Genomic DNA, 12,237 nt, shown 5'->3' with positions numbered 1-12,237 from the left:
CTGTTGGGCACCGCGTGTCTGAGCAGTGTGGGAGCTGCTCCGGAGCTCGGGTTGTTTGCTGGGATTCCCAAAGGATCTTGTCTTTCTCTGTGGTGGCTTTGGAAATCTTAGCTGAAAAGTGCTCGTGGCTCTGACAATGCTGGTGAAAGGCAGCTTTCGCGCTTTACCTGTGGTGCTCTCAGTTTGAGGTGGATCTGTACCAAAATGAGTCAGCCTGCCAGACTCCCCTGGACCAGCAGTACCATGAGGAGATCCTGAAACTGGAGAAAGCTGGAGGTCGGAAGAACTGTCGCATCTTCACCTACACTGATCATGACCGATTCACCAACCTAGAGGAGGTACCAGCTCTTAGTTACGCATAATCTATGTAGCAGTGTTTGTCAAAACCAGGCCTACTGCAGAGGGAACATTTGTCAGTTCTTGGCCATGCAGAAGCAAGCAGACATCCTGTGTGCAGGAGAACATACTGCTTCTGCAAAGCAGCTTCACCTGGTGCCCCAGACCTGGGATGAGATCTCCCAGTTTCAGAACGATGGTCAGGGCAGCTTGGAAGGAGTTGGCTTTGTAGCATTGCTCTATAGGTAACTTGTTGGGTGAAGCTTAGCTGTGCTTTGCCACAAGAACAGCGAATGAAATCTACAGTCTTTTAGCAGTTTTTCCTTGCACGTGGGTGCGTATGTACCTGTTCTCTTCTCCAAGAGTGGAGCTGTGTTTGGGAAAGGTGTCCTGTTATAATTAAGCTAGTTCTGGTCTGTTTCTCTCTTCCAGCACTGCCAGAAGGTAACTGACTCAGATCATGAGGTGCCATCGTATCTGGCAGAGAGGATGGCCAATGTGAGGAGGAGAAGACAAGACCATAGGCCAATGTGAGTGCAAACTGGGGCTCGGAGCTTGCTCATGCAGGTTTTCTGGTGCTGGTGCCCCAGCTGCGGAGCAGCCTGGTCCATGGAAGTTGGTGGCTTGAGCTGTGTCGCACTTGGAATCTGGCAATTTGACTCCTAGTTGTGGGGGGTTCGGTGCTGCCTGTGCTGGGCTGCTGAGGTGAGCTGTGACTTGTGCTGTTCTGTTGTTGACAGAGAAGCAAGTTCTCTAAAGTCCAAAATCATCACCTGGGAACCCTCAGAAGAATTTATAAAGAACAATCATGTGATTAACACTCCTGTCCAGACCATGTACATCATGGGAGACTTGGGACCTTATGGGAAGTAAGTAAAATCCTGAAGTGATCTTAATTTCCCAGCAGGAAACCCATCTTCCCTCCTTACTCAAATCTCCTGTTTCTTTCATTAGTTAAGGGGAGAGAATTCCAAGAGCTCAGTAACTCGGGCTATTTCTTTCTGCCACTTTCCTCAGTTGGGAGGTAACTGAGTGTATCCCTCCAAAACGCTTCTTAAACTAGTGTAGAAAAGTATGGGTGTGTTTGTTCCCTTCTGTACCCCCATGTGCCTTTACCAGCTCTGCTGTTCCAGAGCAAGAGAGTGTCCGTCTTCTCTGTTTAGACTGTGTTTCTTGACGTCTTCCATTAGGCTTGGTCACAGGGAGTACGAACATGTTCTTTGCACAATCAAGGTGGACGGTAATGGGGTAATCACAGTGAAGCCTGATTTTACTGGCACCAAAGGAGCCTACCGGTGAGTGGGACAGGGCTGGTACCTCTTGTGGGACTGATACAGGGGGCTGAAACGGCTGTTTCCTGGTCACCCTTCAGGATCAGCACTTAAATTGAGGGATTTTTTTTAGTTTTATTCCAGAGATTTCTAAGAGAAGATTATTGTGTACTTGTGCTTGGTGTCACTGCATATGTGATGTGTGGGGCTTTGGTGCCAGTCCCTAGGGATACAGGTTATGCATATGCTGGACACAAGCAAGTCTCCCTTTTTGAGTCATTGCTGCTGGCAGGCACTTGGGAGTGAGGAGAGGGCCGTTAGTGCCCTTGTGTTACTGCACAGGCCTGGTGGAGGGGGGACTGCTGTGTCAGGATGGCACAGTTGATGCTGTTGCTGCCTGTGCCTGTTTTCTTGCATAATGGGGGAGTCTTGCCCATGTGTTTTGGGGCCCTTGCAGGATCGAGCTGGATGGAGAGAAGCGAGAGGTGTGGAAATACACCATTGAGAATGCGTCTGTCCAAGTGCAGCCAGAGGAGGAGGAACGCGAGCAGCGTGTGTTCAGAGACGTAAGGACCGGCCTCCACTGATCATATTGACTAGTTCTCCTGAGAGAGAGCTCAGACCCTTATGTAGATATAATTGTTAGTGCTGTAGACACCTAAAGCTGACAAAATGAATGTCACTGGCAGTGAGTCTCATCTCATGCCCAGCAATTTGAGAACTCCAACAAATACTCCCTGACCGGTTCATTCCTTACTCTAGGTAGAGGCCTTGTTGGTTATTAGGTGTGTTGGCCTCTGATTGCAGTGATCTGTGTAGTGAGAACTGATGCAAGAAACCACCTAAATTAGTGCCTTTCTAGTGTCACCTGCCAATGGTTTTCATTCCCTTTTGAGCAGTGGGCAAACCCTTTCCTTGGTCTTCCTCTTGCTGCCTCTGTACTTATTGAATGATTTCTTGTTACCCATAATGTCCTAGGATATTTGGATCTCATTTTATGTCTTGATCTTTCTGAATTGCCTTTTTGGCTGTGGCAGTTTATAAAGGTACTTAATGTTTTAGGTTTTCATTTGTACATTTCCTTACTGGTTTTGTGGTCAATAAGGAAATCATGATTTCACTACACTGATCTCCCATCTGTTGATTTCATTGGAATAATTTATGCCTGTGTTTTTAACACGTCATTTAAGATCTGATTCTTCAGAGCTTCTTCTTCCCTTAGATTGGCCTTTGACGAGGTCTTCTCTGAAGTTCCATGCAGTGTTAGCAGTTATGCATCTTTGTTCTATTAGATTCTTATATTCACTATATCTGCTATAATAATTAAAAAAACCCTGTGTGCTAAACCTGTCAACAGTTTAAATTGGTTTTAAGTTATATCCATTACAATTTTTGCAATAAGTAAAAACATATGTAATCAAAAGGACACTTTTTCTAATCCGCTTGTTCTGTGTTTTCAGCTGTATGGTCGGCACAAGGAATACCTCAGTGGTCTCGTAGGCTCAGAATTTGAAATGGTGAGTACCAGCAGCACTCGGCAGGGACCTGGAGCCCTGCTGCCTTTGGAGACTGTTGACCTGGTTAGCATTGCTGCCATTTGTACCACAGTCTCCAAAGACTGTCTCATTCTGGGGGTGTGTTGGCAGCTTTTACCTTGTGGCTTCCAACAGAAAATTGGCTCAAAAGGGACAGGCTGCAATGGATATGGGGCCTGCAGAGATCCATCCTGCATCTGTCGGACCAGCAGCAGAGCGTGCTGAACGCTGCAGTCTCTGTGAGACTGCATGCATTGTCTGAAGGCCTTTGACTATAACACTTTAAGAAGAAACGGGATCACTGTCTTCTGGAATAGTGATTGCTGTTAACTTCTTGAATGTCAAACACATCTATGTGCCACTTTGTTCAAGTAAACAGTCCCTCCCACCCCCAAACTCATGCATAGTTTCCCTTCTCACTGAATTACCCAGACTGCCATCTTTTTTACTCAAATCTTGTTTGCCAAAGTGTGAAAGTTGTTGTACTTTCTTGTTCTTTGATAGAGTGTCTCAGCTTGTCCTATGCTTTCCCCCGCTCCCCCCACCTTGGGCAAGAGCAGGAACACTACAGGAGAAACAGGGCTATGATTTCTGCAAGTGACTTCTCACTACATTTTATATTTATCTTGAAGTCTGTAAGAGACTGATTTGCAGAATAGTAAACTCCTGCAGTGCAGGAATTTGGTGTCTCTAGAGAGCCTCTCTCCAGAGGGACTGTTCATTTCTAGAAAGTGATGTGAGAAGTCCTGACTCCTACCTGGCCAGCAGAGTGAATCATTCATGTACGAACATCTGTGAAATATCTGTGTGAGACCCTGTTGGGAGGGGATTGTATGAGGTTCCACCGGTGGTCATTGAGCTCTTTATCTTGTTTATCTGCTTGTTCTTCCAGACTCTTCCTGGTACACTGCGGCTTTTTGTGAATGGAGAAATAGGTGAGTCCTTCTTATAAACAGTAACTATAGGGGCAAATCTGGGTCTGCTGGGATGGCTGAGGCTATAAAGGGTTCAAGGATTCTTGGGTCACAGGCCGGTCCAGAATAGGTGATTCTCTCCCTAGAATCCTTTACTCCTTCCTTCTCCTCCCCTGTTTTTGCAGCCTAACTCCTTGAGTGGCATTAACAGATTGAAGGTTACAAATACTGCAGCTGTTCTAGGAAGACATACAGATCTGAAAAAGGAGAGCAGATTGGGAAGTTAATAGAGATTATAGCAAAGAAAGCAATTAAACGTGTGACCTCCCTAATCTGGTTAGTGATATGGGACAGGGCTAGTCTAGAGAAGGAATCTTCCCTGAGGGTCATATTCTGTTACTTTGAAGACCCTGGCTTTTCCCAGCTTCCAGCAGTAACTGGTTGTCCCTGAGGTTATTGGTGTTGGCTCTCCCAAAAGTCTACAGTGAGTTCTGGAGGAGTTTGTGTGGAAACAAGCAGCTAAAGTTCATTCTCCCCTCTCAGTTTCAGCTCAAGGCTATGAGTACGACAACCTCTATGTTCATTTCTTCCTGGAGCTGCCTAACCGTAAGTATTCACGTTTCCAGCCATATTAGAGCAGTTTAAGGAATGAAGCATGCTTTGGCTGGTCCATTAGGTCAGCTCTGCTGAAAGTCAGTAAAAGTTAGCATTGGCGCTGGGATCTAGTCAGAGGTCTTCAGAGCTGAAATTGCAGAAGTCAGTTGTTTGAACTAAACTCGTGTCTGGGAGAAAGTAGCATCTTCCCCTCTCGTCTCTTCCGAATCAGGCTGGGACGTAGAGGTCCATTGGCTTCTCAACCAGTGGTGATGGTGTCCAGCAGTTTACCCAAAGTTTATTCCTTATACTGCAGAGAAAAGCCTTCATGTCTTCTCCATCTCAGCAGTGACCTTGTCTGATTTCAGTGCTTACCATCATGTTCTCATGTTTTGTGCTGACACTAACATATTAAATTTTGACTGATATATAAGGTTCCCAGCACTAACAAGCACATCCTGCTGCATGTTTAATTCCCCTGAAGCTGTGGCTCTGGCTCCCCTCTCTGGTTATACCCTGATGTTTGTCTGAAGAAGTACCGCTTTTGCTACTCAGTACATTTAAATGAGGTTCTACTTTTCTCTTAAGACGGAGTTGGTGCTTTTCATCGACAGTTCAGGGCGTTCTGGGGAGCAGCTATTGCCTGGAACAAGACGGGGTGGGACACACCTAGGGAAATTCAGTGTGGGTGATGTTAGCTGTTATCCCAGTCATCTGGGACTGACAGTTCTCCTTTGAGCTGCTCTGGTTGGTGAGTCCACCCTCTCACCCAAAGCATTCACCACTGTGCTCATGTTCTCTTCTCCCAGAGTGGTCGAGCCCCGCGTTCCAGCAGCTATCAGGAGTGACCCAGACCTGTGCCACCAAGACAGTGGGCTGGGTAAGGACACTTTCAGACCTGCAGAGCAGTTTGAACAGGCATTCTCTGAAATGGAACATGTGTAACAAGCTACAGATATATTCAGCATAGGTCCTGACTTGAGAGCTCTTTTCAAGGGCAGAGCGTGTTTGGGATTCTCCTCATTCTAGTTATACTTGCCATTTTTCAGGGTGCCACTGTGTCCAAATAAAACTGCTTCAAAGCAGTTTTTGGAACCTCATTTTTTTCTTCCTTCTGGCTGATTGATTGCCTTTGGAGCTTTTGATTTTTGTGTTCTCAAATGCTCAGAGTTAACAAAGCATTGTTCTGGCTTGCCTGGGGCACACAGTCTCTAAATTGATTTCTCAAAATGAACCCCTCCTCCTATCTGGGAAGTTGGTTCCATTGCTGTCTCCAGCTCCTCTCTTACAAAATTTGAATTTTATCAACTTTTTAATGTCTTTTATGTGAGCTAGTTTGCATATTACAAAAATAATTATCATACAACATTTCAGTAATACCATTGTTTGACGTATTTTGCTTGGGTCCTGTAAAGATTATGGCGGTGCAGTAGTTACGCAGCTGGCTGAATTGTTGTTTGATCTTTCCCCTTTTTCATTATTTTTAACAGCTGTTCCATCAACATGGCACTTGGGAGTGTATGCAAGTCCATCATGCAGTCAGGTGTTTGTTAGTGTGATGTGATTGATCTTGTTTGGGGATCATTACCTCTCTTCCACTAGTAGTTCTTTTCTCCCTGCTTTCTGTGCCCCCTGCAATGCTGGTGATGAATTCTCTTGTCCAGGAATCTGATTCTCTGTCCTGTTCCTTTTCTAGGATAACGTGGCATACTTCTGCTACCCCTTCACTTTGGAGATGTTTTTCACCCAAGGAGACGAATCGGAAGGTGTGTTTCCTTGTTGCTCTGAAATGTGAAGCTCTGAAATCTTTTGATCACCGTGTAGGCATCATGCTGTCTGGCACGTTGGCCCCTCGCCAAGATGAAAGGACAGATTTAAACAAAGGGAAATGTTGCTCATTCAGCAAATGTTCACCCTGTCACCGCACAACCTCTGGATACATACTATATTTGCCCTGCCCAGCAATGCGTTAGCAGTTGTATGGATTCATTGATGTTGCTCTGTTTTCAGGCTGTATTCAGCCTTATCCGGTTGCAAAACTACTTGGATCTTAGCTTGTCTGTCTCAAAATGCCTGACATACAGGTCTGTGTTGCCACGCCTGGTGTACGGCATAAAGCCCTGGGACTCTGCAGCAGAAGAAACAGGCAGCTTTTTTGTACACAACTAAAACTCTGAGTCTTATGTTTGTAGACACACTCAGTGACCTGTATAATCTTTGTATAGTTTATGTCACTTTGAAACTTCCAGCTCTATTTTAAGCTGGGCTTCTCTGCTGCCTATTCCTGTTGCTTCACTACGCTACTGCTGCTTCCTCACCAACCCCGTTGCTCTTTGGATTGCAATTGCTAGGGACAGCTTTGTGGCATGCCTTGCCACTTGAATCCAGTGTACGCATTGGATTTGAGTATTCAACCAACACTAATGAATTTGAGTATTCAACCATCACTAATGAATTTTCATCATAAACACAATGAGTTTGTTTCACCGTGGAAGAAAGAAATGCTTGGAGACCTGTAGGAGAGTCCAAGTTAATAATCCCCCAATAATGGTGGGAAAAGTCAGAGACAAAAAGGTTCCCCTGTTTGGCATCAGATCATTCACAAAAAATCATCTTGTCTGCTCAAAGATAATTGAGGAACCAGTTTGGACTTGCTCTCAAAACAATTAATTTTCCCAAATTTTTAACACCTTATCAATAATTCTGTTTTCATCCTCAAATCTGAGGGTTCAGCTTTTACAGGGGAAAATAATCACCCATACATCTAGGTTAGTCATTGTAGAAGAAATATAGAAGGGACTTCCTACTAGTGGAATTAGGCATTCAGCATTTTTTTTTTCTCTGTAATATTCTCCTTCACAAAGCTGTGATCTGCTCCCCTTCCTTGCAGACAGTCTCCCTCAGTGGCCTGTTCTCTACTTTGAGGTCCTGTCCCTGGATTTCTGGCAGAGGTATCGCGTTGAAGGATATGGTTCTTTGGTGCTGCCAGCATCTCCAGGTAAAACATAACTCGGGGCATTATGTTAATTGTCTGGGAGAATGAGTTGAGCAGTTCTCTTGGGAATGGATTCAGCTGGTCCTGGGGAGGCTTTGCCTTTGCATACTGAAGAGGATAGTTAGCTGTCTGTGGGGCAGCAAAGAAGGATTTGATGCATCCTGCACCGTTCTTCCGTGTTGTTGAGACGCATCATGCGTTGCTGTCCTTGCTCCTTCAGTGGTTCCGTCACAAAATTTTGTGTGATAAAGCTCTGGGGCGATGCTACATATCCATCTTTACAACAGTCGTATAGCCCTCTCTGTCCCACATGGAATCTGAGGGTCACAACTATTCTGATACCCACATGTAGTAAGGAGTTGCTCCTCATGGGCAGGGGGTACTTCCAGCGCTGGCTGTGAGACTGTATGGGGCTGACTCATGGGGAAAATGTTATAGAGATACCGTGCAGTGTTTCCATTTCCAGCCTACTGTGGTTTGGGTCAGCAGGTGTCCATCTACCGTGTTGTCCTCTGTGACTTTGAATAGACTGTTGGTCATAGCTGCTAAGCTGTCCTATTGTCCTGGGCCAGGTCTCCACGTGCTCACCATCCCTACCTGGCGCCCTGTGGAGCTGGGGACAGTCGCTGAGCTGAGGAGATTTTTCATTGGTGGATCTCCTGAGCTGGAGGACATAACCTACATCAGGATACCATCAACCTTCAAGGTGGGCTTAGCTGCAGGGCATTGCTCTTGCTGGGAGATGGTAGATGATGTTCTTGGCTTCAGATGTCTGTGGATAGCCTGGACCAGATTTGAACAAGGATGAGGTCCGTCCCTCTGACTAAAGAAATGTCTCCTCTGTGAGACTTGTAGTCATGAACAGAGGAGCGGCAAACGCTGAGGCAGAGCTCTTTGCCTTCTGAAGTGTTTGCCGCTTAGAGAAGTGGGTGAACATGGACCAAAGCTTTGACTTACCCATGCCTGTGCTGGTCCTGTCCAGAAAGTGTCTGTCAGGTCAGCGTTTGTTACCAGCTATAAACTTCTTCCTGTGTTTTTGTAAGGAATTTGGGCTGTACTGTGCCTGGAACAGTTTCCCGAGTCAAGAAGCCAATGGGTATGAGGCAGGCAGAAATTTCACATTCTAAAGAAAGCTGCAGAGGTGCTTGCTGGTGTAATGAGCAAGTTGATCTTAGTAGCAGCTTTGTGTGGGAAGGAGCCCTGATGCAGTTGTTTAAATCTTCCTCCAGCACTGCACTATCAGCTTGCTAGTGTTTAGGTCCTGCCCTCAGCACAGCCTGGAACTGTCTGCCCTTCTTTCTGACCGCACTTTCTGTGTGCAGCAGGGAAGGCAGAGACTCTGTGCCCACAGGAGTGCATGCTCCTGGTGGGACAGGCTTGTTTTCACTAGGGTCAGCCTGCTGCAGCAGGTTGCCAGCTGTAGTTATTCTAACTTGTGCCGTCTTTGCAGGGGGAGCGTCTGAGCCGCTTTGGTTTTCGCACAGAGACAACAGGGAGCGTCACGTTCAGGCTTTACTGCCTGCAGCAGTCTAAGTAAGTGCAGCAAAGTGAGTACGAGCTCCATCTTGTGTGCTGTGTTTTGGCAGCCCTGAACTCCTACTGTACTTCTGTGCAGAGCCTTTCTGGAAACCAGTGCCCTGAGGCAGCGCATGCAGAGTGTACTGGACCGGCTTGGAGGCTTCAGCCAGCAGAGCTCTGTCTACAACGTTTTGGGTAGGGCTTTCAGTGTCATTCTCCCTGGCGAGCCTTTGGCTCACTTTTGCCCCGTTTTTACAGAATGGGCAGGATATTTCAGGAGAATCCATTACAGTGGGGATAATTGCCCCCCCATGAGCTCTCTGAGTGCATAGTAGAGGTTAAATGTTCTGATCTGAGCTGGAAACTTCAGGAGGCATCAGCTTTCAGCAGGCAGGAGGGATAACCACTCTGTGAGGGCAAAGCCTGGGCTGGGCTGCCCAGTCTTACCTGGCACTGAGCGTCGCTTGTGGCGCTGATGCACAGGCTCTGTCTCTGATTCCATTACGCACAGAGCAAAGACAGTGCTAGCAAGAAGTGAAGAGAGCAGCAAGAACTAGGTGCTTTGTTGGTGGAACTTAGTAATAGGAAGTGAGACTCCTGCTCCGGCAGAGATGATGTTCACTGGACAGACTCATCCCTCCCCTTTCCTGAGGCTGTCTGATGCATTCGGGCTTGCTGTCACCTGCTGTGTTGCAGAGGCTTTCCAGAGGGCACGGCGCCGGATGCAGGAAGCACGCGAGAGCCTTCCTCAAGACCTCATCAGCACCTCTGCCTCCACTGTGCACCAGTCTCAGGAACCATGATCGACCACCTCCACTGCCTGGGAGCACTCAGCATCTTCTCTCCATTTTTCAGCAGGAGTCACAGTGCTGGTGCCTGGAAGCTTTTGAAGCTCGCCCTTTGTCATTTTCCCTGGGTGGGGAAGGAGTCTGTAACGCATCCAGACCCAGAATCTTTGCATTTCCACAGGTTCCTGTGGAAGGAGCCCCATTTTTTCAAGGCATTTTGTTACCAGGCCCTAACAATACAGTTAATTGTTCACATTTCTGCTGAGCAGACTGAAATACTGACCTGTGAACCCTTTAACACCTTTTCAGGAATTGAATAGTAAATGATTAGAAAAATTTTGAGTCTACATGACTTGGTAAATTTCGTTTTCTTCTTAAAGAAGAGGGTGATGTTGAAGGTCAAGGCATGAATGCTGTTTGAGATTTAATGAGTAGATAACTTCTTGAGAAGTGCTGATAATCATTGTCAGCATCTGTAGCTATAGGTCAGTCAATAGTAAACTGAAACTGTCCACCTGTGCCTTAAGATTGATTCATTCCTAGAGAGAGCTCTCTGCCACCAGCAATACACGAAAGCAAAGCAAGGGAATAAAGTTTGACAGATTGAGAACTGGAGAAAAGGGTTACATTCTGTATTTCCTTGTATGTGCCCATTACATTTCTGGTCCTGTAGTGATGAGCAGGAGGATTCTTTGTTCAAGAATACAACTGAAAACATGCATTCCCCTTAGTTCATAGCAGGACGTTGGCTGGGCTGGACGGTTTGCAGACAACGAGAGCAGATTATAACATTTACTCAGCAGCTGAACTTTGAACTGTTCAAGCTGTTCATTTGAGCTATGGTTCATTGTTCCACCTCTGATTGCAGTACACTGCATTGCTTACTGGGGAAGCGTGTGTGTACCCAGTTTTTACCCAGTTTCTTTTGTTCTTTTCTCAGACTCTTTTTTTTTCTTTTTTTTTTTTTTTTTCTTCCCTGTTCTTGTTCCTGTCTCAAGTTCACAGGAGCGAGGCTACCTGCAGACTGACAGTGCTGTGTTGACTTGTGCTCGAGTCACTTTTCCATGTGTTCTCCACCTCTGCTCCCAAAACAAGGGGTAGGAAGAAAAATCATGCAGGCCTGAATGTGTCTGTAAAGTTAGAATTCACAGGTAGAATATGAAATAGGAATTGGCCTTCCTCCTCTTGCTCTGCACGTTCCTCCTTCGCAGGGAACATGAGACTCACGGTTGCAGCCATGTGTGTGATTTTTAGAACCATCCCCCTCTTCCCTGGCGCTCTGTTGTCTTCCTCACTCCCTTTTTGCCATTTTGATCTTGTCCCAGCCTTCACTGGGAAAACCAAAATCCTGGGTTTGTTCCTCCTTGACCTTTGTTGTAATTCCTAGATCTGTCTGGCAGCTTGAATGGGTCTGGCAATTTCAATTATAAAAGAGGATTTTTGCTCACCTTCATCGTCTGCTACCCCTCCTTTTTGATGGAAGAGGCTGCCAGCATGCATTCGATCGCGTGGCCTGTAAGCAGAGCAGAGTGTCCTTGGCCTAGAGCTGGATGATGTGATTGAGGTGTGTGCGCTGTCATGGTCTTTAACGATACAGTCACGTTTCACAGAGATTGACCCACCCAGTACCCAGGATGAAAAGTGTTCAGTGAGTATGTAGTGCTCGCTATCTCTTTTTTTTTAACATAATTCACATCATGGCACTGTATGTTTATTGCATGCTATCTAAGCCATACTTAATTTCCTTCTGGGTGTTTCTGTTGTGCTTATCACTAATAGCTGAATTGCACGTCTCTGAAGCCCTTTTCAGGATTGAGTTACAAGGTTAAGAGAATATTCTTTTTATCAATAAAGTAACAAAACACCTTTCTGATTGAGATGATGCCAAAGGCAGATCCTGTTAGAGGGTGGACTCTTCTAATTAGAAGATCAGGTTCCTGACTCATCCTCGTTGCTCAGCACATTTATAGGATTTGCTGTATTGAGTGTTAAGGTTACACAGAGATGCAGTAAGGCTTATATAATGATGCTAGTTTTGCTAGCCAAAACTCTGAATAGTGTAAGATCTTACAGAAACTCAAGAGAGCAAAATTTTAAAATAAAAAATTACTATAACCAAAGAAGCAATTTTTCCAAAATAAGACATTGTTAACAGTTTTTCACTTTCATGCTTGCAGCCTCCTTGGCCTGACAGGACAAAGTGGTGCTCATAAAAGATGTTTTGGAGAAAGCCTTCAGCAAATGTTCTTTGAATATGCCCTTTTATAAATTAAACTAGCAAATTTC

The 12,237-nt window shown here is 45.7% G+C and overlaps 1 protein-coding gene across 1 annotated transcript; it reads left to right on the top strand.

Moving 5' to 3' along the window:
• Nucleotides 1-182: 182 nt before the first annotated feature.
• On the top strand, nt 183-9,966 carry MKS1 (Meckel syndrome, type 1; the record flags this gene model as incomplete). Its single annotated transcript, XM_009574156.1, has 15 exons — nt 183-338; nt 769-866; nt 1,077-1,205; nt 1,527-1,631; nt 2,065-2,173; nt 3,068-3,124; nt 4,035-4,077; nt 4,600-4,662; nt 5,460-5,530; nt 6,347-6,416; nt 7,541-7,648; nt 8,218-8,351; nt 9,096-9,178; nt 9,261-9,358; nt 9,860-9,966. Coding segments are annotated over 15 exons (1,431 nt in total), but the record flags the coding sequence as incomplete, so codon positions are not given.
• Between the last annotated feature and the right edge of the window lie 2,271 nt (nt 9,967-12,237).

Source organism: Fulmarus glacialis, unplaced genomic scaffold (genome assembly GCF_000690835.1).
Source record: "Fulmarus glacialis isolate BGI_N327 unplaced genomic scaffold, ASM69083v1 scaffold4063, whole genome shotgun sequence".
Taxonomy (NCBI): domain Eukaryota; kingdom Metazoa; phylum Chordata; class Aves; order Procellariiformes; family Procellariidae; genus Fulmarus; species Fulmarus glacialis.
This window is presented reverse-complemented; position numbering and strand designations above follow the sequence as displayed.